Source organism: Trichosurus vulpecula, chromosome 5 (assembly GCF_011100635.1).
Source record: "Trichosurus vulpecula isolate mTriVul1 chromosome 5, mTriVul1.pri, whole genome shotgun sequence".
Classification (NCBI taxonomy): Eukaryota; Metazoa; Chordata; class Mammalia; order Diprotodontia; family Phalangeridae; genus Trichosurus; species Trichosurus vulpecula.
Genome location: NC_050577.1, coordinates 257,894,965 through 257,918,879, shown reverse-complemented (window position 1 = coordinate 257,918,879; position 23,915 = coordinate 257,894,965). Strand labels below are relative to the sequence as shown.

At 41.9% G+C, this 23,915-nt stretch overlaps 1 protein-coding gene across 1 annotated transcript in view; it reads right to left on the bottom strand.

The window, feature by feature from the left end:
• PPM1H (protein phosphatase, Mg2+/Mn2+ dependent 1H) overlaps positions 1-23,915 on the bottom strand; it is a 317,942-nt gene that overhangs the window by 13,390 nt on the left and 280,637 nt on the right. The window contains exon 9 of the mRNA XM_036760023.1: positions 7,069-7,220. Coding sequence (XP_036615918.1) covers positions 7,069-7,220 — 152 coding nt within the window. The remainder of the gene's footprint in view (positions 1-7,068; positions 7,221-23,915) is intronic.

Here is a 23,915-nt window from a genome sequence, read left to right as displayed (position 1 = left end):
AGACTCTGGCATGAATCATCCTGGAGCCCCAGGAGCTCCCCTCCCCCATCCCACTCCTTACAATGCTTTGTAGATGAGAGGCTCACTTTATGATACAGGGGGTTGTGCTCTGCCAGCCAAGTGAATTCCGCTTTAGGGCGAACTCTAGAATGGAAGGAGAAGAAGCCAGCCAGCCCGCCGGCCAGCCCGCTGATAGCCCGGCTTACTGCTCAGAAGGCCCCCTCGTATTTTTGTTGAGGTGACTCCAAAAAGCAGGGGGACTCTAGAGACATTCTGAAACCAGGAAGCTCCTGGCACCCAAATTTTTATCGCCCATTTGCCTGAGAGGGCACTAGGAAGGTCAAGTGTTACAAATGCATCTTTACGTTCATAATTCCTTCACCTGACAATCCACCCTGGCGAGGGGAGATGCTGCTTTGCATTCCCTGTTGGTAAGAATGTCATCTAAAGACAGGGCTTGTAGTTTGCTCTCCAACCTTTGTTATCATTCCTTGCCCCTTCCCGCCCAACTGCTTCTGTCACAGTACTTGGTGGTGGGCTACCCCATTTTTGTGAGGGAAAAACTGGGGGGGGCATCTAGAAGAAGGAACAGGGCAGCGGGATAGAAGAGAAAGAGAAGAGGGGGAGAGGGGAGAGAAAGAAAGAGGGGGGAAAGGGAGGGAGGGCAGGGAGAGAAAGGGAGGGAGGGGGAGAGAGAGAAGAAAAAGAGAGAGGGAGAAAGAGAGAAGGGAGAGAGGGAAGGGAGAGAAAGAGAGGGTAGGGGGAAAGGGAGGGAGGGGGAGAGAGAGAGGAGAGAAAAAGAGGGAAGAGGGAGAGGGAAAGAAAGAGGGGAGAGAAAGAAAGAGGAGGGGAGGAAGAGAGAGGAAGAGGTGGGGAGAGAGGAGAGAGGCAGAGGGAAAGAAAGGGGAGAGTGAGAGGGAAATAAAGAGAGGAGGGAGGAAGGGAGAGGTGGGGGGGGAGAGGGAGAGGGAGGAAGAGGTGGGGAGAGAGGAGAGAGGCAGAGGGAAAGAAAGGGGAGAGCGAGAGGGAAATAAGGAGAGGAGGGAGGAAGGGAGAGATGGGGGGGGAGAGGGAGAGGGAGGGAGAGGGAGGGAGAGGGGGGGAGGGAGAGAGTGAGAGAGAGAGAGAGAGAGAGAGAAAGAGAGAGAGAGAGAGAGAGAGAGAGAGGGAGAGAGCAATTAAAACATTAAAAGCAAGAGGATTCTGATTCTTTTCCCTACAACACACCAGTCCTGGAGACTCTCCGGCCCTCTCCTGTTAAGGGGAGGCTTTGGGAAGCCTTGGGCAGCCCTTTGGCCTCTTGAGCGTCCACAGGAATTTTCTGCACCTCCCCAAAGAGGCCCCAGAAGCAAGCCCATTGTTCTCTGCTGCTCTGGGGGCTGATGAAGGGTTGTTTGAGTCCCTGGAGTGACTAACCAAGTAGAAAGAAAAGCAGCCTGGAAAGGCATGATGGGGGTGGTGGGTGAGAGGGGGGAGGAGAAGCTACTCATTACCAATGGAAACCTAAAGTGTGTCTTTCCTTAGTGGGGACACAGGCCGGTCTTGGTTGCTCTCACATTTTGTTCTGCAAGCCCGTACTGAGAGGCACAGTCAGAAAATAATGGTTCAGGCCTCCCCTGCTTTCCAAGTCATTCATTCAGCGTGGCAGCTTCACAAAGGTCATTGTAGGAGACAAATAGGCAAATGCCTTTCAATCTACACCTTCCCAGTGGCCGTTGCTGGGTTCTCTGTAGTTACAATAGTTTCTCCAATAGAAGGACATTGGGGCATTTAGGGTAAAAGCAGCCTGGTGTCATTTTTAATACCCATCCTTCGAAAACGTCTGTACACGCGCACCTCATTACACATATAAAATATGGACGTATGTATTAGACATGTTTACAATTTTATATTAATTCAGCCATTAAGGGTTTCAAATAAATTACTGGGTCTATAGGGCAGAGAATCCACATGCATTAAGCAACACATCCTGATGAAGGCCCTCTGACTGTGGAGTGCTAAATTCAAATCCTAGCCCTGGAGCTTTCTTGCTTACTTTGGGCAAGCTAGTTCAGCTCTCTAAGCCTCATCCATTCCGATCTCCATAAAAAATGAGGAGATGGGCCTAGTTATTCTCTCAGGTCCCTTTCAGCTTCAAATCTATGAACCTATGATCTATTTATCAGTAGGTTTTCTCTTGTTCCTGGATTAATGAATTCTATCCCATAAATGCTACCAACACCAAGGTCTCCTTGTTTTTAATGAGTATATGATGAACAAATTCTTGCAGTTAGACAGGGTTTATCATGCCAAGGAAGAAGAATCGGGGGGCAAGGGGGAACTGGAAGCCCTAATGAAGAGGGGCTAGGGTGATGATACAAGGGATTCATTTCCTCCCCACAGGGAGAGTTGGACTGTCCATCAGGACCTTTTCCCTCCCTGTCTCCCCTTCCCCAACTGCTTTTTTGGTCCAGATGAAAATAATCCTAGTTTGATTCTGCTTGTCTAAGGTCTAAGTCAAACCCAAGTCTGCTTTTCTGCTCACCAGTCTGAAGTTCTCTCTCTTACATGATTGCCCTCATGAAATATTTTGCCCTTGTGGAAAAAGTAATTTCTGCTAGCATCCTGACCACATAGGCTAGACTAGTTTTTTTTTCCCCTTAAAAAGCAGGGAAGCTGTGTTCAAGGAACAACTGGTCCAGCCCACCAAGAGTCAGGGCCTCTTCACAGACCCGAAGGACACCTTACTGCCATTTTCAGTCATCATACCATTCTGACCAGAACTGACTCTGTATGGAGACGGGAATCTATTGGAACCTCATTGAGAATCCTTTCTATGTCATTTACAAAAAATATACAGTTTATTTCTTTCATTAAATATTTCTAGTGTTACCTAAATTTCTTTTCAAGTGTTGGGATGGTGCACCGGTGTCTCATTTCATTCCAACTCTGGAACTGAATCATTGTTCCAGCCTGACCTGAGTCTGGAACCTGGACAACCTTGATCCTCCTCGACCTCTCTGGTTATGGCTCCCTTTCTTGTCTAAAATATAGACCTCAAGTCTTCATTCATTTATTTTTTAACCTGCCCCACTTGCCTCTGCGGCTTTATGACAGGAGTCCTGTCCACAGCCCAGGAAACCCTCCATACCCCCTCTACCCCTGCTGAGACCCCCACGGTGGCTTCCTAGGCTGGCTGAATCTTTTACTAGCTGATTTGTTGCTATGGAGAAGAGCACTGATGAATAAGGGCAGGTACACAGCCAAACTGCCAACAAATATTACTCGTAAAATCAGGCTGGTGTCACTTAGCTCTTATAATTCTCAGTTTCTTGGCTCTGACCTTTTGCATTCATAAATGCAGAAAGACTGCAGCTGATGAGCTCATATCAACATGAGAATAGTGGCAACAGGGTAATGGGCAGAAAAATATTCAAGGGGCAAAAAGACTCATGTGCAAATCAAAGGATCTGTGGACAAGGAGGGAGGGTGAGGTCATCCTGTCCACCCCACTGACTTCAAGAAAACAGCAACTGCTGGAAGGGGGTGGTCTACCATATTCTGCCCCCCCATTCTCTTTGTATATAATAATTACAGCTAACATTTAATACGGCACCAACCGTGTTTCAAGCATTGCTTTACAATTACAATTATCTCACTTGATCTCCTTAACAACCCAACTAGGAAGGTGCTATTAATTAACCCTGTTTTGCAGATGAGGAAACTGAGGCGGAGAGCAGTTAAGTAAGCCTTGCCCAGGGTCACACTAATTGTGTTAGGTCTTCCTGATCCCAGGCCCAGGGGCTCTAGCCACTGTACCAACTAGATGCCCTTGGTTTCCATTACAGATTTAATAATCAACAAAACAAATAATCAAACAGCTAAAATAATGGGTCAAATCTTAAAGAAAACCCTTAGCACTTAATAAGGTAGAATCAATAAATTAGCTGATAACAAAACAAGCAAAGCCTTTTGTTCTGTGTTCTCTTCCAGATCCATCAGAAGGACTGCTACCTCTGGCTGTGTCTGCCCTCACCCCCACCCTCACCCCCCTTTAATGTGGAAGCATATAGCACTCAGGCTTGAGTTGTGTTATTTAAACTCTATCTATCTATAAATATATGCAATATATATACACACATATGTGTATATATATATATATATATATATCTCTATATATATGTGTGTGTGTGTGTGTATACACAAACACATCCGTATGTGTTTGTGTATGTATATATGTGTGTATATACACACATATATGTATGTAAAGAATTAATGTTTTAACAGTGTCTTTGGTTGGGTATTTAAATTCTGTTGATTGCCTAGGATCACAGGTGTTGTTTTGTTTCCCCAGAGAGATCAGAGGCCTTGAAGAGAAAGAATATCCCTTTGTTAACCAAAGGAAGTGTCCCTTACTTTATCATGAACCAGAGTGAGAGATGTGACCCTTTGACCTGAACCTGATGGAAAGAAGGGATGCTTTATTTAACAAGAAGGTATTTTTTTTCCTTCTAGGATGCACCTCCAATATTTTTATTACTATTGTTCTGGTCTGACTGACTATTGGTCAATCAAAAAATGTCTTCATTTTACTTTGCTATTGTCGAATCTTGTCCTTTGCTTCACGATTACTTTGAAATTTAAGCTGGAAGCTGCTTGGGCAGAGAGGGAATTCTGATTAGCTGAATGAACTCTGCCAGTCTCTGAACCTATGTCCCAGAGGAAATGCTAGTGCTTTAATAAACTGTCCTTGGCAGTCTCTGGGTAACACACAGTGGCAAGAGTTTTTCTTCCATGTAAATAGAGTTGCAGTCCATGTGTACATGTCTCTGCTCAATGCTTTGTTTAGGTCTTTCCATATTTTCTTAAACATTTCACACATAATTTTTCATGGGGCAGTAGTATTCAGTTACGTTAATATATGATACTCTTTTTTTTTGCTTTGTTTTTTCCACTTTGGGGACGTGTTAGTTCATAGGTTGAGACCTGAAAGGGGTCTCTGAGTTCCCTGGCTCCAAACCCCTCATTTTACAGATGAGGAAACTTGAGGTACAGACAGGTTAAGTGACTTGCCTAGGGTCACAAAGTTACTAAGTGTCTGAGGTAGGATTTGAATTTTGGTTTTCCTGACTCTAAGCCTGGTACTTTTGCTATTACAAATAGAACAGAGAGGAGTATTTCTGTACAAGTGGGCTGTTTTCCTTTTTTTAAAACAAAGTCTTAGCAATGCAATCACCAGGTCAAAAGGTATGCTCGGTTTTAGCATACTATCATATTGTTCCTCAAAACGTCTGCACCATCTACACCCACCAGCAACGCATAAGACTATCTATTTTTCCACATTCTCACCAACGCTGGATTTTATATGCTATTTTTAGCACTTTTGTGTGGTTTCAAAAAAGTTTTGTTGATGGCTTTTCACCTCCCCTTTCCCCCCTCAAACCTCCCTTGTAACAAATTAAAACGATTAAAGCAAAAACATCTAATATGGAGAGCTTGTCCATTAGTGTATGGGGGTAGGGAGCTGATAAAAGGGACCCTTGAATTTATTAAGTTACCTTTGCCCACCTGATGAAATTTTAAAATGTAAGTGGTAGGCAAAGAGTTTTAAGCTCTTAAGGAAAGTGTAAAGATGTGTTTACACTTTACTATTTCTTTAGAACAGGGGTTCTTAACCTTTTTTTGCATTATAGACTTCTTACTGATGAAGCCTATTCCCCTTCCTGGAGTAATGTTGCAAACACTCTTTAAATTATCAGCTCTGAAGAACACTTCCGAGTTCTACAAGGTAGGGGAGGGCACTTCTTTCTCTTCCCCATCCACCCATGGTAACACCTGGTGGCAAGGAGCCCAGTGAGATGAGACAGTCCTGGCAGAAAGGCATTGAGATTCAGGGAGAAGGCCCAGGGAGGCCAGCTGAGTGACTTGGATGGCAGAAACATATGCCCAGAAGAAAGCAGTGTGAGTCTACCATTACACTGGAACCCCCACAGCACTGAAGGCAGGATTTGCATTGGATACATGTGTTCCCTAAGCATGTGCTTAGGGACTCTGGGTATTTTTTAGGAAAATAAGCCCTAGGTGTATGGAAGGAATGTTTTTGTAATTATTTTTCATGCTATGTCATTTCAGCTAACTATGCCAACTAGCATACTACTGAAAGTAAAACCATCTGTGGGGGCTCATGAGCTTTTAGGAGGGCAGATCCACGGAGCACCTTGAATATAGGATAGCTGCCCTCTGAGGCACTCAAACCTGTAAATTCAAGTTGGGGACATAGCCAAAGAGGGGGTACCCCTTATACAATATTCTGATTACCTCTCTGCCATGAAGAAGGAGGCATGTTTCATTTATCTCTTCTCTAGGCCCTCCACTGGTTTTTCTATTGCTCAAAGTTCAACTCCTTTTTGTAATTTTTACTGGGGTTCTAAAAAAGGTTCCAAAGAAATATCAGCAGGCTGGGTTAAGGAGAATGTAGGGGTGGTACAAACCATCACTACTAATAAAGACAAAAGGATGAGTTATTACTTATCTAATGGGCAAAGTTTCCCAGAAAAAAAGATGCCCCTGATAGACGCGAAAGGGTATAAATACTTTACTCCACATCTTAGGTTTATCTTAAGACATACTCTTAGCTGCCTGAGGAATGACCCTGATGAGATATCTCCTTCCTGAGTTATGATGTCTAACCATCCATGTCAGGCTTTATTACTTCAATATTTCAAGGATCTGAGATTTGGTTGGTGAGGGTGCTCCCACCATTAATGCATATAACAATCCCTCAGCACTTTAAAAGACTGTCTTTGCTAAGGTTATGTGGCTGAAAAAGAAATCATTTACCTGGCGGCCAGCCCTCTGGTAATAAACCTTTTTATACTTAGTTAAGCTGGTCCTCAGATGACAAACCCACAGTCTATAATTGGGCACATAACTATAGCTTTTCTGCAATGGTAGGATGTTTTGGGGCGAACAGGAGTATCGAATACCTAAGAGGTTATTTTAGCTTTTAAAAAAACAACCATCTTTGAAGAGCTACCCTTAAGGCCACGAGACAACCAACCCCTAAAAACATCACATAAAAAGACAAACCTGTGGGGGTCATCAGGATCACAGTTAGGAAGAAACTGTGTGATTGCTTCAGCCACTTCTTCGTTCACTAAAACATCCCAGAGTCCATCTGTGGCTAAAATCAGCACGTCATCTGCCCCGTGCTCGTACTGCGTGACGTCATAGACTCTCACCTGCAACCATAAGCAGAGACAGAATTATGATGTAGGACACGCAGGGACCCTGTGACCTTGACTCCGTCGTCTTGTGACCTCTGGAACCCCAGCTGCTTATCCAGTTTTGCTGTCCCAAAGACGTCCTTCACACTTATACCCTCTCCTGTTTAGCAGAACAGTTTTAAGAGACTACTAGATTAAGTGAAAACTTGAGAGTGCTAAGCTTGTGCAAATAAATCAGTAAATGACTTAATCCAGTATACTGCGCCCAACATTTGCTTTCATTTTACTTTTTACCGGGACTGAACAAGAGTGTGTGCTTGATAAATATTATCCGACGCTCAACTCAAATGGATTTGTGATCTCGTCACTGTGGATACTCCCTTCAGATGACAACCCATCCATGCCTGCCCTTCCTTTGCAACTTTTGCAAACCATTACTGGCTAACAAAGAAAGCAATTTTACAATGTGATGCCTGAGACTTTACAAGGAATATGGTATATTTCGCCAAATTTAAGGAGTTCTTTCAAAAGCCTGAAGCATAGTGTTGGACACACAGTGTGTGCTCAGTAACACAGTGAGAATAAATGTTACTTTGACATATCTGACTCCATTTTGTATTAAGCCACCATTTTGAGATGAAGTATTTTGATGTCCCATCCCCACCCCGCCCCTGTAATTTGTTTTTCGATATTAAGATAAGCATATGTGTGGTATAGGTTGATAAACAACATATATGTCCTCAAAACCAACTAGTAAACACACGGGACCCCAGACAGGACAGAACACTAATGGAAAAATTTGGCAAACAATTTTAATTTATGTAATTAGTCTCTATCATCAGACATAAATTAATTGGTAAACGAATTAGGTCATTGGCCACCAACCAGAACTTGGAAGTAACTAGCTAACACCCATTGCTAGAAGTATAAGGGACCCACCAGAAACCCCGCAGCCTTTAGCCTGACTTTGGATTGAGACCAACACCAGCTCCTGTGTTCCCTACGCTTAAGACTCAAGCATTCTCCATGTCTGCTGGAGGGCAGGGCTCATTAGCTGAGTGTGATTTGCTGACTTGTCAAGCAGCCACCTTGAAGGGACACACATGGCCTATGCCTGGGATGAAAGGGAGTCTTGCCATTAAGAACCAAGATGAGACACATCTACTGAGAAGCCCGAGGAAATTGGGTTTGCGGCTTGATCCTAGTAAGATTAATGATTGTACTGTCCAACAGAGATAATATAAACTGTTTTCACATACTTGATTAATATACTTTGCTAGCATTGAGAAGCATAAATCTAATTTTCTACTGCACTAGTTAGTATAAGTAATGGTAAATCGATTTTGTGTATGCATCTTCTGTTACAAGTAAGTACATCACTTCAACAGACACTTATTCAGTGCTTACTATTTGTAGGGTGCTAGGTGCCTGGGGCACAAAGATTTCAAAACCAAACCAAACACAACACGGCAAAGATCTGTTTCTTCAAGGAGCTTATTCTGTACTGGGGACGTGGAGGGGCAAGGTTAACCAGAATATTTGCTTACTCAGGATCTGTCTTCTGCAACCATGCCAGAGAAAATTAAAGATGGAAGTGGTGTATGCTAATGGCTAAAGGCAAATACTGACATACTGCCATGAAGAAGTCACTAAACCTTCCTGGGCCTCAACTTCCTCATCGAGAAAAATGGGGCTAACGATACCCTTGTGATCTACCCTACAAGGTTCTCTGAGAGTTCAAAGGAGGTAAGACATAAAAAGCACTTGGCAAACTTGGATAGGCACACTCATGCATTTTTGGTGGAGTTGTGAACTGGTTCAACCATTCTGGAAAGCAATTTGGAATTATGTGAAGAAAGAGACTAAAATACCCATATCCATAGATCCAGGGATAACAACGCTAGGTCTATACCCTAAGGATGGGGAAAACTCCCAATACATACCAAAATACTTATAGCTGCACTTTTTGGAGAAGCAAAGAACTGGAAAGCAAAGTAGATGCCCACTGTTTGGTGAATGGCTAAACAAGCAGAGATATATGAATGTAAAAGAATATTACTTTGCTGTAAGAAATGACTACTTATATGACCTGATGTAAAATGAAGTAAGGAGAGCCAGGAAAAGAACATACATAATGACCAAAACAACGTAAATGAAAAGAACAGTAAAATAATACAGGTGGAATCTGTGAAATTAGGACCAAGCTTAACTCCAAAGAAGTAGGAGACCATCACCCCACCTCATCCACTATCCCTCATCCCTCACTCTCCACTCCTCTGTCTTTGCAGAGCCCAGAGCCTGTGGATATGGACCATTGCAAACAACAGCCTTTTCTGATGTGTTGGTTGGATTTGCTGCATGGGGCTGTTTTTTTAAAAAAATAATTTCTTATTTTAACACTTTGGTATAAGGGTTGCCTCTGCATAAAGAGTAAGGAATAGGGTGGAAAACGTAGGTGATGTAAAAACGAAAGTTATTTATTAAAAAAAAAAAAAAAAACTCCATCTATGTTCCAGCCCATTGTAGCCTCATTACTGGTGAGAAAAGCATTACTTACAAATGGCTCAAGAAAAATCCTTAAGGAAAGATCATACCTGGCTGCTTTTTTTTTTTTTTTAAATAGACACTCTTGAGAGCAAGACTGCCATGAAAATGTAAAGGTTTAAACTCTGGACAGCTAGTTGTGTCTTATGAACAAAAGTACTGGGCTAAGGAACAGAGAATTCAATTCCTCTGTCCTGGCTTTGCTTCTGACCTTCTGGACTTTGCCATCATACCTCAGCTGATGTCTCACTCTGTATCCTCCCTCAACACCCGGTGGTTCCTCACCTTGAAACGTCCTTCCATCATGCAGACTCCCATCTCCCACTGGGACGTTCCTCGAGCTGCCCTCCCCTCTCCATTTTGTGTATTCTCTTCCCCCATTAGCATTTAAGGTCCTTAAAGGCAGGTACTGCCTTTTTCTTGTATTTATATTTCCAATGCTTAGCACGGTGCCTGACACATAGTAAATGCTTAATTTGTTGCCTGTCAATAATTATTTATTAAGTGTCTGTTAGTGTTAGGTGCTTTGTTAGGCAATGGGATTCAACCAATCAAAAAGAATTTATGAAGCACCTACTGGGTGCCAAGACCCAGCACAGAAGGTACCAATATAAACCTGAAATAGTCACTGTCCTCAATGAGTTTATATTCAAATGGGAGGGGGAGAGGAGGAAGAAAGGGATATGCATAGATAATTAAATACAAAAATAATAATAAAATACAAAAAATATAAAAAAGTGAATAAAAGGTTATTTCTGGCATCAGATGAGCAATAAGAAGAAGGGAAGAGGAAGAGAGTGCAGGAAAGGCTTTGTGGAGGAAGCTATAACTGGAAATAAAGTCATAGTGCTTACATCATCAAAAATGCAGCAACTCCATCCTTCTCTCCCCTATAGAAGGACTTCTCCATTTGCCTGGCTTTTAACGGGCTCTGAAGGATCCTTGTTGAAACTGTTGTTTGACCTTCATTCTCAAAGAAGACCGATGACATCATGAAGGTGATGCCCTGACTTGCAAGTGAATTGAATTTAAGTGAGGCAGAGTGTGTAAAGTCACCAGCCCCACTCTCTCCTCTGGAATCAATGGAGTGCAGAGGCAAGACACAAGCCAGGACAATTGGTGGTGGCCCAGCCCATGTTTGAAGCATACAGTGAATTAAGGTTCTAAACTAAAGTCATTGGGAACTTAATGTTGGCTACTCAGTTGAGTATGTTACATAGTGGGGATTTCCTTCATATATGGACTGGCCTACATGGCCATTGAATTCTCTTCCAACTCTCCAATTCTGTGTTTCTGATATCTCTACATCTGATCTTTCACTTAGAGAACACCAGTGACAGCATCAGCCAAATATCACAACCCTATATTGCCAAGCCAAGTGCTTGGTGGTACAAGCATAGCTGTTGTTGAATTCATGAACTTCTCCAACAAACACTCTCTGCTTCCTATGAGTGCATACCTACAGGAGAGAAAACTTAATTGTTAAATAAGCCCTCTGATCGACATGGGGTTCAAGTGGCCAATTTTTTTGGTACAGTTCAACAGGAAAGGCCCTCTTATGCCTCTGAATCTCCATCTGGGTTACTAAGAGAACCTGAATTTAACATTATCAAAGTGCCCCAGTAACGGGGAGGCCACAGTTTAATTCCAAGCTGTCTTTAGAGAAAAGAAATGCCAAGTCCTGAGTTGCCATTGTCTGTGGCAGCCACTAATAAAACTGAGGTCTGATCATTAAAGAAATAGCAGGAGTCTACATTCTTAGGCTGCAGAGAGGACCACTTCTCAGGCTAAATCTTTTGACAAATTAAATCCTTTCCCTAATTGCACTGTCCTTTTGGCCACGTGGGTCCTATCGAATGTCCCTTCATTGGCCAAATAGTGGAAGGCTCTCTCTGTACAATCCTCCAAGTAATTTATATGTAAATAATAAAAAGCTGGTCCCAACCTTATTCCCCTAGGCACGTCCCAATTAACCTCCTTTTAGCTTTTGACGGTTACCCTTTGTTTCCTATCCTTTAGCCAATTTCCAGAGGACTTTGCCAACTTTCCCCTAATTCCACAGCTCCGTCTTATACATTACCTATGAGGCAGAACATTTGTGTTGAATGCTTTTTTGAGAAAAGACTATCCTTTAAGACAGCCTTCTGAATCTCATCTTCCTCTTTCATTTTATTATTGAATTAATAAGCATTTATTTTTTCTCCCTCCCATTCCACCGCCTCACCAATTTAAAAAAAATGAAAGAAAACACAAAACCCTTGTAACAAATATGCAGTCAAGCCAGACAAATTTCACACTGTCCGTGTCTATAAAGATCTCATTCTGTTTCACCTTTTTCTGATGAGCAAAGAATCCTGGGAGTGGCAACATTCCCCACACCCCCACCCTATTACCTGTCTCACTTCCTCACTTCCACCACTTGTCCCTCCCTGCTACCAATTGCCCATCATTTACAGTGTAAGTCAGTCAACCTAGCTGAAGCAGCGGGGGCAACTGAGGGAGACAGGAGGCGGCATGTACCAGGCAAACCGAACCACCACCCCCACCACCACCCTGACCCCCATCGTCCCATGGACCCTGATGGTGATAACCCATGACCCTGAATCCCAGAGTCTTGGAACAACAATACTTGTAGCTGTCATCCTGGGAAATAACCTCTATTGAGATGCAGCCTGGGAAATGTTCGTGCACACTACTTGGGGCAGAAAAGCACTGGTCTTGGAGTCAGGAAGACCCGAGTTTAAATCCTGCCTCAAACACATACTAGCTGTGTGACCTTGGGCGAGTCACTTCACCTCTCAGTTTCAGTTTCCTCCTCTGTAAAATAGGGATGATGATGATGATGATGATGATGATGACGACGACGACGATAACAACCGGGCTGTCACGAGTATCAGATGATATTTGTAAAACACTTTGCACATCTTAAAGTGCTACACAAAATTACTACTATTATTATTATCAGCCATTACTATTATCATTTAGGAACAGGGCTAAGACTGAGACCTGTGATCGCATCTCTGTAATTCTTGGGTGAGGAACCTTTCTCTGTTCATGACGGTTAGCACACTCTTTGCAATGTAGAGTCTTGGAAAGCTGGCTAGAGAACTGAGCCAGCCAGTATTTAAGTGCTTACTCAGTGCCAGGCATTGTGCTAAATGCTGGGGAGGCAAAGAACGGTAAAAACCTAGCCCTTGCCCTCAGGGAGGTTACATTCTAATGGGGAAGACCACATGCAAAAAATTGTATGTATGTATGATACACACACATACACATACACACACACACACACAGTATAATGAGAGGTAATCTCTGAAGGAGGGCGCTAGCAGTGGGGGAACCAGGAAGGGTCTCCTACAGGAGGCATGATTGGAGCGAAGTCCTGATGGACACCATGGAAGCCAGCAGACAGAACTGAGGAGGGTTATATACAATCACTATGTGTCAGAGGCGGGATTTGAACCAGGATCTTTCTGTCTTGGACCAGGCTTGTTCTTCATGCACTCACCACGCTGCCTATTAGCTTTGCTGAAGTAAAAGTCAGAATTACTCCTTTTCTTTGCACAATTTCAGACAGAGCTGCTGAAGAGCAGCAGAAAGAAAGATAATAGCAAGATGGTTCTTTGCTGCTGAATAAGCCACGTGATACTGGTTGGTCTTCTTGGCTTTCACCATCTAAGTAGATTTCCTGATTCAAACCTCTGCATACTCTGCACACGGGGATGTGAAAAGCATTTACCTAACAGCTTCAGGCTGCTAGTTCAGCATTCCTCTCATCTAGGGTCATCTGTTACTTAGGATATTTTAGTCATATGCTAAAGTAGTTTGTCCTCTTCTAGCTGACATCTGCATCTTGGTGGCAACTTTTAAGGACAAGCCATCAATTTTCCCATTTGCTCGATCTCTGATGCTTCTCCAGGAGGCCCTCCCTCCTGCCGCCCAATCCTAAGTTCCTCATACGCTCAACAAACACTAACTGCTTATCTTCTAAGACTCACTATATTAGAATGAGACTCCCTTAATTCAGGCCTACTCTGTTTTATGACTCTGGTTTCAGATGCCCTAAAGTAGGATGGAAGTAAGTGGGAAGGATCTATGTTTTTAGCTCCGTTTTCCCTCCTCCTGCAGCCCCAACTGCCTAGTGGGCATTTCCCACCGGATATTCCACAGGTGTTTCAAATTTTACATTTGCCAAGGGAAATTTCCCAATTACACTTACCAAAGGTGCGGCAGGGAAGAGGTGGACTTTGAGCAATTGGTCCCTCTGAGTTTTTTATTTTTAAAGTTTGCTGACAAAATACAACATATGTTTCTGTTAAAAACACTAAAAAACATTGGAATAAGTGGATCTTTCTTTAATAGGGTAAATATTATCTGTCCAAAAATCAAGAGGCAGAATTACATGTGGTGGAGAAATCCCAGTGGCCTTTCCAATAGATTCAGGGATAAAACAAGGTTACATGTTATTGCCTCTATTATTTGATACCGTTCTAGAAATGCTAACTATAGCAATAAGATAAGATAATAAACACCAAGAGGAAACAACATTATCACTTTTTGTGGATAATATGATGCTCTAAGAGAAGTCTAGCGTCAACTAAAACTTGGGAAAATAATCATAGCAAAGTAGCAGGATAAAAAATAATGCACATAAATGATGGATTTTTTTTCTGCCTATTACACAGCAGAAAGAAAATAAATATGAAATTCCATTCAAAATAACCACAATGTATAAAATATTTGGAAGTACCTACACCAAGACATATTCAGGAACTCTATGACCCAAACTACAAAATGATTTTTAGGGCAGCTAGGAGGCACAGTGGATAGAGCGCTGAGCCTGGAGTCAGGAAGACTCACCTTCTTAAGTTCAAATCTGGCCTAAGATACTTATTAGCTGTGTGACCCTGATCAAGTCACTTCACCCATTTTGCCTCAGTTTCCTCATCTGTAAATGATGTGGAGAAGGAAAGGGCAAACCACTCCAGTATTTTTGCCAAGAAAACCCCAAATGGGGTCGCGAAGAGTCAGACATGACTGAAAAACGCCTGAACTACAGCAACTAAACAGTCTTTGCAGAGATAAAGGCCAACCTAAATAAATGCTGAGATATGAATTGCATATGGATGAACCTTGCCAATACAACAAAAAAGAAAATAAAGAAATATTAAGTAACCTATTACATGCCAGGCATTGTGTTACATACTTTATAAATGTTATCTTATTTGATCCTTACAAAAACCCTAGGAGGCTGGTGCTATTATTATCTGCACTTCACAGTTGAGGAAACTGTGAGAGGTGGATAGCAGTTAAGTGAATTGCCCAGGATCACAAAGACAGTAAGTACCAGAGGCTGCATTTGAACTCAGGCCTTCCTGATTCCAGGCTTAGCACTCAGAGTAAGGAAAAACTGCTGGGAAAACTGGGAAGCAGTCAGGCAGAAACTATGTTTGGATTAATATTTCACACCATACTCCACAATAAGCTACAGGTGGATACATGACCTACATATAAAATATTCTATTTAAATTAAAGCAAAGAAGGAGATATTTTTAACAATGGATGGAGGAACAGTTCTTGACCAAACATGGGATAGAATCACAAAAGATAAACTGAACAATTCTGATCACATAAAATTGAAAAGCTCCTGCAGAAAACAAAATCAATACAGTTAAAACCGGGAAGAGAAAGAGTTAATTGGAGGGGAAATTAAAAAAAAAAATCTTGGCAGAGGGTAAAATGCAGGACTATAGGCCAGCTCTGAGGCAAATTTAGAGGCATCTCCACTCCAAATGTTCATATGGACCATTTGTGCCTGACCTGTGGTAGAGCCTTCCGAGTTCATACTGGGTCTGATCAGCCACAGGTGGACACACTGTACCTTGTCACTAACACAGTGATGGTCCTCAAGCACAAAGGATAACAACCAACCAACCAATCCCTTATGCCACGGTGGAATACTATGACTCCATAAAAAATAAAGACTCATACCACTTCAGAGAAAAATGAGAAAATTTGCACAAACTGACAAGAAGTGAAATGAACAGCATCTGGAGAACAATTTACATGAGGCCAGTAATGACATGAAGGACCTTGGAGCTCTGATGAAAGAACCCAACATTATTCAGTCAGCCAAGAAGCATTAATTAAATCCTTACTGCGTTCCAGGCATTATGCTAAAGTACTAGGGATATAAAGAAAAACTAAAATATGTTCCTTGCCCGCAGGCAGCTCACATTATAATAGGGGGAGATGAGAGGCAAACAACTATGAGTATGTCAGATATGTATGGCGTAAATGGGAGGTTAATATTTTAAAAAGGGCATTAGTAATGAAGAAATGGCTGGGGGAGGGGGAAGAACTGCGAAAGGACTCTTGTAAAAGTTGGAATTTGAGCTGAGTCTTGAAGGAAGCCAGGAGGTGGAGGTGGGAAGGAAGAACATTCCAGGCTTGGGGGACAGCCAGAGAAAATGCAATGCAGCTGCGAGACGGGGTGTCACGTGCAAAAGGAACAGAGAGATGGTTGGTGTCCCTGGATCACAGGGCAAATAGAGGGGAGTAGAAGCATAATTGGGCTGGAAAGGTAAGAAGATTTCTATTTGATTCTGAAGGCAGCTGGGAGCCAATGGAGTTTAATGTGTGGAGTTTACTGTTGCTGGGGCGAAGATCACTCTGACCGCTGAGATCCAGAATACATTCTCGGAAAGTCAACCCCTTGATTTGTTTTGCTGGACTATGAGTATGTAATGGGGTGCTGCTGCCAGCTGCCTGTCTCCCCATACTGCTTACTGCAGTCCCTGCCTCTCTTTGCTGGATGGGAAGGAAAAAGGTCAATTTGGCCGATTAGTGCCTTTTATATGCACATCCAGGTTTAGCCTAATCAAAAGGCCTCTGTTTGCCATACAGTAAGCAGACAGGAAATGGTCATAGGTGATACCTGCACATGCTCTGAAGTTGACGTAGGGGGGCTGTATCAGGCAAAGCACACCAAGGGTGTGTTGGATAGTCTCTGGTACACATCATTAAAAAGAAAGGCTTCTACTTAGAAGTGGGGTGGGAGGTTAGTGGGTAGGAAGACATCGGCTCAAACAAGTATCAATAAAACATTTTTTTAAATGCATGAAAGAAAAAATTCAAAAAGGGACACCAAAAATTTTATTATTATGTTGTCAAAGTTTTATGTGTGTGTATATGTGTGTGTGTGCGTGTATACACATACATGCACACACACTTTAAAAAGTATATAGATATACTTTCATACATGCTTTTAAAAGTATGTATGCATATATATGTATAGTATACATATATACATACATACAATATATATTATATACACATATATATATATATACACATGCACACACACTTTAAAAAGCATATATCAAAGTATGTATCTACTTTATATATATAAAGTACATATATAGTTTAACAAACTATACACATGAGTGTATGTGTGTGTGTATCCTTGTGCATACTTTTTTTTTTCTTTATGGGACTGGGCCTCCTTATCTTGCTTAGGCTGGAAGTGCATTAATCACTTGTGGTCCCATTTTCACTGATGGGCATGGGACCTTTGACCTGATTCACTTCAACCTGGTTCAAGCTGCCTCTCCATAGGTGGCCTAGTGGTTCTCCCACACTCAGGGATTCACCATATTGATGTTAGAGTTAGAATTGACACCAGAACTGCTTAGCCCTAATGCAGCTCAGAACCCCTAACTCAAGGGATCCATCAGCCTGAGCATCCTGGACAGTAGGAACCACAGGCATGTACCATCACACTAGGCTTACACTGTATGTAACAGTTGAGATTTTCTGACACAATTTTCCTTGCTCTCTGTACGTTGGAATGTTTGAGTTTGCTGACGACTTAGTTCACACTACAAAAGCAAATTTTAAATTAAAAAAAAAAGAATGATCGTTGTTAAAACTAATAAGGAGACTGCTTAATGAGTTGCTAACCTCAGTTAATTGTTCTGTTCAAGTTGTAGGAGGCAGCACTAGCTGGAAAATTAACTGCCTTTATTTTATATAATAGCCCTGGGCTCAACCTAACAGCAGCACCCCTAAAGAAATGTGCCTGTGCTACTTCTGAATTTGTCCCTCCTCGATTTTAGCTGTAACATTTTGTTAAAAATGTATATAGGGAATGGTTGTGGATATATGGAAAGAAACTCTCCAAGATTTTTGGTGATGTCATTTTGCAAAGCTGAAATAAAACATTCAAATATTTCAGTGGCATCCCAAACTCCTCCAAAAGTCCAACTACATGCAACATCTTAGGTAAGGACCTGGAATTATGCCTGTGTGCGCGTGTGTGCTTGCCTGCATAGATGTCAATGGGATCTAAAGTTCACGTCTTGCACGTAGGCTGGAGTCTCTGTGACTGCCATTCTTCACTCCTACCTCTGGCTGTCAGAATGAACGACTGAGGAAAAAAAAAAACCAAACAAACACAAAACTGTAGCATAGCATAACATAACACAGTGTCCTCTGGACCTCTTCATCCTGGCAGGCTTTGGGGCCTCAAGAGAGCAGATAGTGCACGTAGTAAACTCTGGAACAGAAGACACAACCCTTTCTGTTGTGTTGGCAAGGTGAACCCTGGCTGCTCACACACCTGAGGGCTGATCAGTCTGGATCTGTTCAAGAGCGTCTGACATGGGCCTCATGACCGGGGCTGCTGGGGCTGAGCCCAGGTGATCCCTCACATGGCCCCGTTCATCTCGCAACAGGCAGTTCTGTTAGGATGAGAGCAGAGTGGGAAAAGATGACTGTGCAGGGGATGGTTTATAGAATCAGAAGGACTCCAGTTGAAATAAACAGCCTGTCTGTGTTGGGAGGTTGTTTGTTTTCTTCTTCTTCTTTCGCCAAGGTTAAGCAATGCTAAATGTCTGATTGGGAGCAGTTGTAAACATTTAAGCAATGATTACTCTTTCTCATCTCAGAGAAAGTTTTAGCCTCCAACTTCAGAAATGTTGAACACACGCACAGATGTTGGCTCCATTCACACCACCATTACCTTTGTGAGTTGCTAAAACCAGTTCTTTACTAAAAGTAGTGTGAGATTTTTGCAGATGATGGTTTACTTAAGAGAGTCAACTAAAAAACTAACTGAAACAATTAGTAACTTCAGTAAAGTTGCAGGATGTAAAATAAATGCACATAAGTCATCCTCATTTCTGTAAATTATCAACAAAATTGAGCAGGAAGAGGTAAAAGGAGAAATTCCACCCAAAATACAGAAAATATTCAATACTTGGAAATTATCTGCCAAGACATATATAAGAACCATATGAATACAATGCAAAACACTTTTTTTTTTAAAATACAGACAGATCTAAATAGAGAAACATTAACTGCTCATGCATAGGCAGAGCCAATATAATAAAAACGACAATACAACCTAAATTAATTTACTTATTTAATGATATACTAGACTACCACAAGATTACTTTATAGAGCCAGAAAAAGTAACAAGATTCTAGAGAAACAAGAAGTTAAGAATTTAAAGAGAAACAATGAAAGAACCATTGGGTTTTTCCCAAGGGGAAGGAAGAGAGCCTAGCAGTACCAGACCTCGAACCAGTAATTATTAAAACAACTTGGTATTGGTTAAAAAAAAATAGGGGTTAATCAGTGGAACAGATTAAGGACATGATAAACAGAAGCAAAGAACCCAGGAGACTAAACCAAGGATCCCTGCTACTGGAACAAGACTATTAGGAAAAGCTGAAAGCAATCTAGCTAAAAGTAGCTACAGACCCATCATCTCATTATTTTATACTAAGATAAGCTCTAAATTGGCACATGACATCATAGACAAATTAAAAGAGCAAGGAAGAAATTACCTGTCATATCTATGGATGGAGAAGAATTAACTACCAAACAACACAGAGAATAATAGAAAATTAATTGGACAATTCTAATTACATAAAATTAAAAAGTTTTTACACAAACAAAACCAATGCAGCTAAAACTAGAAGGGAGAAAGAAGGTAAATGGGAAATGATCTTTGCAGAAAGTTTCTCTTATTTAGAAGAAACATAGGGAATGGAGTCAAATTTCTAAGAATTAGAGATAATCCTCAACTGTTAAATGATCAAAGCAGTATTGAGAGGAAGAAGTCCAAGCTATCAATAACAATATGAAAAAAAAATGTTCTACTATACTAATAAGAGAAAAGCAAATTAAAAAAAACAACTCGGAAGTAATACCTTATATCTATCAGACTGGCAAAACTAACAAGTAATTTGGAACTATGTTTCCAAAGCTTTTAAATTGTATATAACTTTTGAGCCAGCAATACTGCAAAGGTGTATTCCCCAAAGAGATCAGAGGAAGAAGAAAAGGACTCAGATGCAGGGCAGCTAGGTAGTGCAGTGGATCTGGAGTCAAGAGGAACTGAGTTCAAATCCGGCCTCAAACCCTAGTTGTGTGACCCTGGGCAAGTCATTTAACCCTGTTTGCCTCAATTTCCTAATCTGTAAAATGAGCTGCAGAAGGAAATGTCAAACTACACCAATATCTTTGCCAAGAAAACCCCAAATGGGGTTATCCAGAGTTGGACATGACTGAAAATGATTAAACAAGATGCAAAAATACTGACAGCAGTCTTTTTGTGGTAGTAAAGAATTGGAAACTGCTCATCAACTGAGGAATGGCTCAACAAGTTATGTTATGTAAGAAATGATAAGGGTGTCAGTTTAAAAACAAACAAACCTGGCAAGATTTGTATGAACTGATGTAGAGTGAAGGCAGCAGAACAACTTAACTGGAGCTTGATAAATGCTTGTTGACTCGCCACTGTCCTCAGCCAAAGGCCTCTCACAGTTGGTCCCCTCAGAAGCTCCTCACCCCAATCCAAACAAAATGCTTTTGAGAGATTAGTCAATTTATAAAATACCAATAATATCAAGGAAGAATCTGTAGTAACTTTCTACTGCCTACTGTATAAAATCCAGACTTGGTATTCTAAGTCTTCCAGATAAGCTGGCCCATTGACTCAGCCTTCATTTCCTATTCATCATTAGCAAATAAACCTCCGCTTTAATCCAAGGGTCCGCTTCCCATTTCTTTAATTCATGATCACCCTTCTTGCTTATGTTGTCTCCCTTGACTAGAATTTCCTCTTCCCTCTGCTCACCTAAAGCCTACTCATGCTTCTCCAGGCAAATTGGGATCACCTTGACTTCTTTTCTCAGAACTCCCAGTGCCCATGGTACTGCAGTTTACCAATTATTTCCTAATTGTTTTATGATCCTGACTCTAGCTAGATTATTAGCTCCTTGAGGGCAGGGGCCATATGCCATATGACTTTTGTATTCTCCAGGCATACAGTAGGCAGTAAGTACTCTCTGACACTGTAATAGTGCTAGCAAGATTTAGGTGGTCACGAGATAATAGAGAAAACAAAGTACAGCAAAATCTCTGCCTTTCCCTAAAGACAACTGAACAAGTAACACTAGATGAGGGGGGAAATGTGTTAAGATGTGGTTCCAACATAAAATCTCGCTGCTGCAATGGATCTTTGAGGTTACCCGGAGGAAAGAATCCCTGCTTATGGTATATCCCTGACAAGGGATATCTCTCTCTGTTCATGGAATCTGAAGTATTTAACACATTTTAATGGAAAACAATGATGGTATCTCAAGGCCAAGAAAGTGATTGTCTTACAATGTTGAAATGTATCATTACATGTAAAGGAATATCTATCGCTGTACCATAAGAAATGACAAATACAAAGAATTCAGTAAGTTTTGGAAAAGTCATAGGGACATGCAGAGGAAAGGGCCAGGAGATTCATTTATGCAACACACACAACAATGGGTTCAAAGCCCACCTCAGACATGTACTAGCTGCGTGTCCCTGGGCAAGCCACTATAACTCCTCTGGGACTGGGTCTCTCTGCATCTGTAAAGACCCTATGGACTCTAAACAATTCATTGAACAATTGTGACTGCAGAGGACTGGCAATGAGGCATTTCTCTTCCTGGTACAGGTGGTGGACGACTACGGTTGTGGAACACGGTTAAATATGCCTGTAGTGGGACTGTCCCAAAAGTCATATTGCAGCTACACTATGATTTTTGGGACACACTGTATTGATTTCTTTTGGTTAACTGCGCTTTTGGGTTACAAGGCAAATGACATCAGTGTTCATAAAAGATCATCAATAATACATATATACATATACACACACATACACGTACATACATATGTATATATGTAGGTATATATACATATATGCATGTATCTGTGTATGTGTGTATGTATGTGTATATGTATATGTGTGTACACACACACACACACACACACATACATGTATATTAGGACTCCCTGAGCTCAATCTTTGGCCCTCAAGCTGGGCCAGATGGCCTGATGATGTCTGGGGAGGCACCGTGAAAAACAAAGCGGGGTAGGGTTTAAACACAAAAACTGTTTTAGTCAGCCATGATAGATCTGGATAGAAAGAAGTGAGGGTGAACTCATAGGGGATTGGGGGGAGGTTGGATAGAAAAAAAAAACCCAACAACCTAGTGATGGGCAGGGCAGAGACAGATTATTGGCTGAGCTGGTGAAGGGGTTATCTACAGTTTCAACAAGAAGTCCAAACAGGTGGAACTGGGTCCAAGCAGGAAAAGACTTTTCTCCAAAGACCAGAAAGAGGATGGGGGCAGGGCCCAATGTTAAAGGAAACTTCATGTCTCTGTCTAGAGAGGTGGGAAGGGCAGAGTAGTATTTAGAAATGTAACCCCCAATCCAAGGAAAGCCCTCAAGAATCTTTAGGTTTTTTTTTTTTGGAGGGGGGAAGGCAGGGCAACTGGGTCAAGTGACTTGCCCAAGGTCACACTACTAGTAAGTGTGTCAAGTATCTGAGTCCAGATTTGAACTCAGGTCCTCCTGACTCCAGGGCTGGTGCTCTAGTCACTGTGCCACCTAGCTGCCCCTGGGTTATTATTATTTTTTTTTATTAAAGAAAGGATACTTTCCTTTTTGAATTCTCATTAATTTCCATGACTTCAACAATGCCCCTAGATTTCTATCTTTAGCATTGAACTCTCTCAGGACATGGCCGCCAGCATCTTCTCTGGTAAACCAACTTCTCCTGGTCCCCCCATTAGCTCTACCTATGGCACCCTCATTTTGTCGAGCCCCCAGGTTCAAAACCTTAATGTTACTTACCCCTGACACACTCTTCTTTTGCCCTCCACTTCTAAGTGGAAGGTGCTATAGATTCTACCGCCATCTTTCTCACAGGGGCAGTGTGGTGTAGTAGTGAGAGAGTTGGCTTTGGGAGTCAGAAGACCTGTATTCTAGTCTTTCCTCTGACACATAATGGACGTGCAGAGGGTAAGTCAATTAACTTTTCACTGCCACAGGCCAAACACAGACACGACACATTGCAGAATAGCTGCCAATTGGCAGTGACAAAGGGAGTTTCCCACACTACAGGTCCAGACCAACACTATCTTCCGCTTCTACTTTTCTTAGTTCCCACTTAAACTCCCTAAACATAGGCCTAGACTCTTAAAATAACTTCCCAAAGTGTACTTGTGCCTCCTTTTCTGCTAACGTTGTTTGTCCTACAAACAATTCTCCAGGCGAATCTTCTTACGGTTATATCAGCAAATACTTTGTTAAATAATCTCTAGGGGTTCTATATTGCTTGAGAAAAGTTCAGACTTTTGCCTGACATTCAAGCCTCCCCATAATCTGGTGTCATCCTAACTTCTAGGCCTACCCTGGCCTACTCTTTGTCAAAGCTCCTTCTACTCTCTTACAGAAGAGGAGATGGTCAGGAAAAGTAGATGCTTTAGATAATGATGGGCGCCTGAGGGAAGGAAGTACGTCTGTGAAAGAGGATCCCCTAAACACAGCTGGAATTTGAAGTTTATGAAGCACTGAGTAGGCCAGGTAGGTTGAAGAGCAGTCTGTCCGAAAAAAAGTCATCTGAAATGTCTGGAAAGGCAAGGCTGGAGCTAGACTGGGAAGGGCTTTAAACATCAATATTTACATCCTAGACCTATTTCCTTTGGGAGCCATTCTTGACTCTTGAGCAGGGGAGTGACAATGATCAGACTTAGGGTATAAGAAGATCATTTCCTTACTGTTCCCTATGTCTGAAAGGACTCACTTTCCCTAACCTTCCCCCACATATCACCT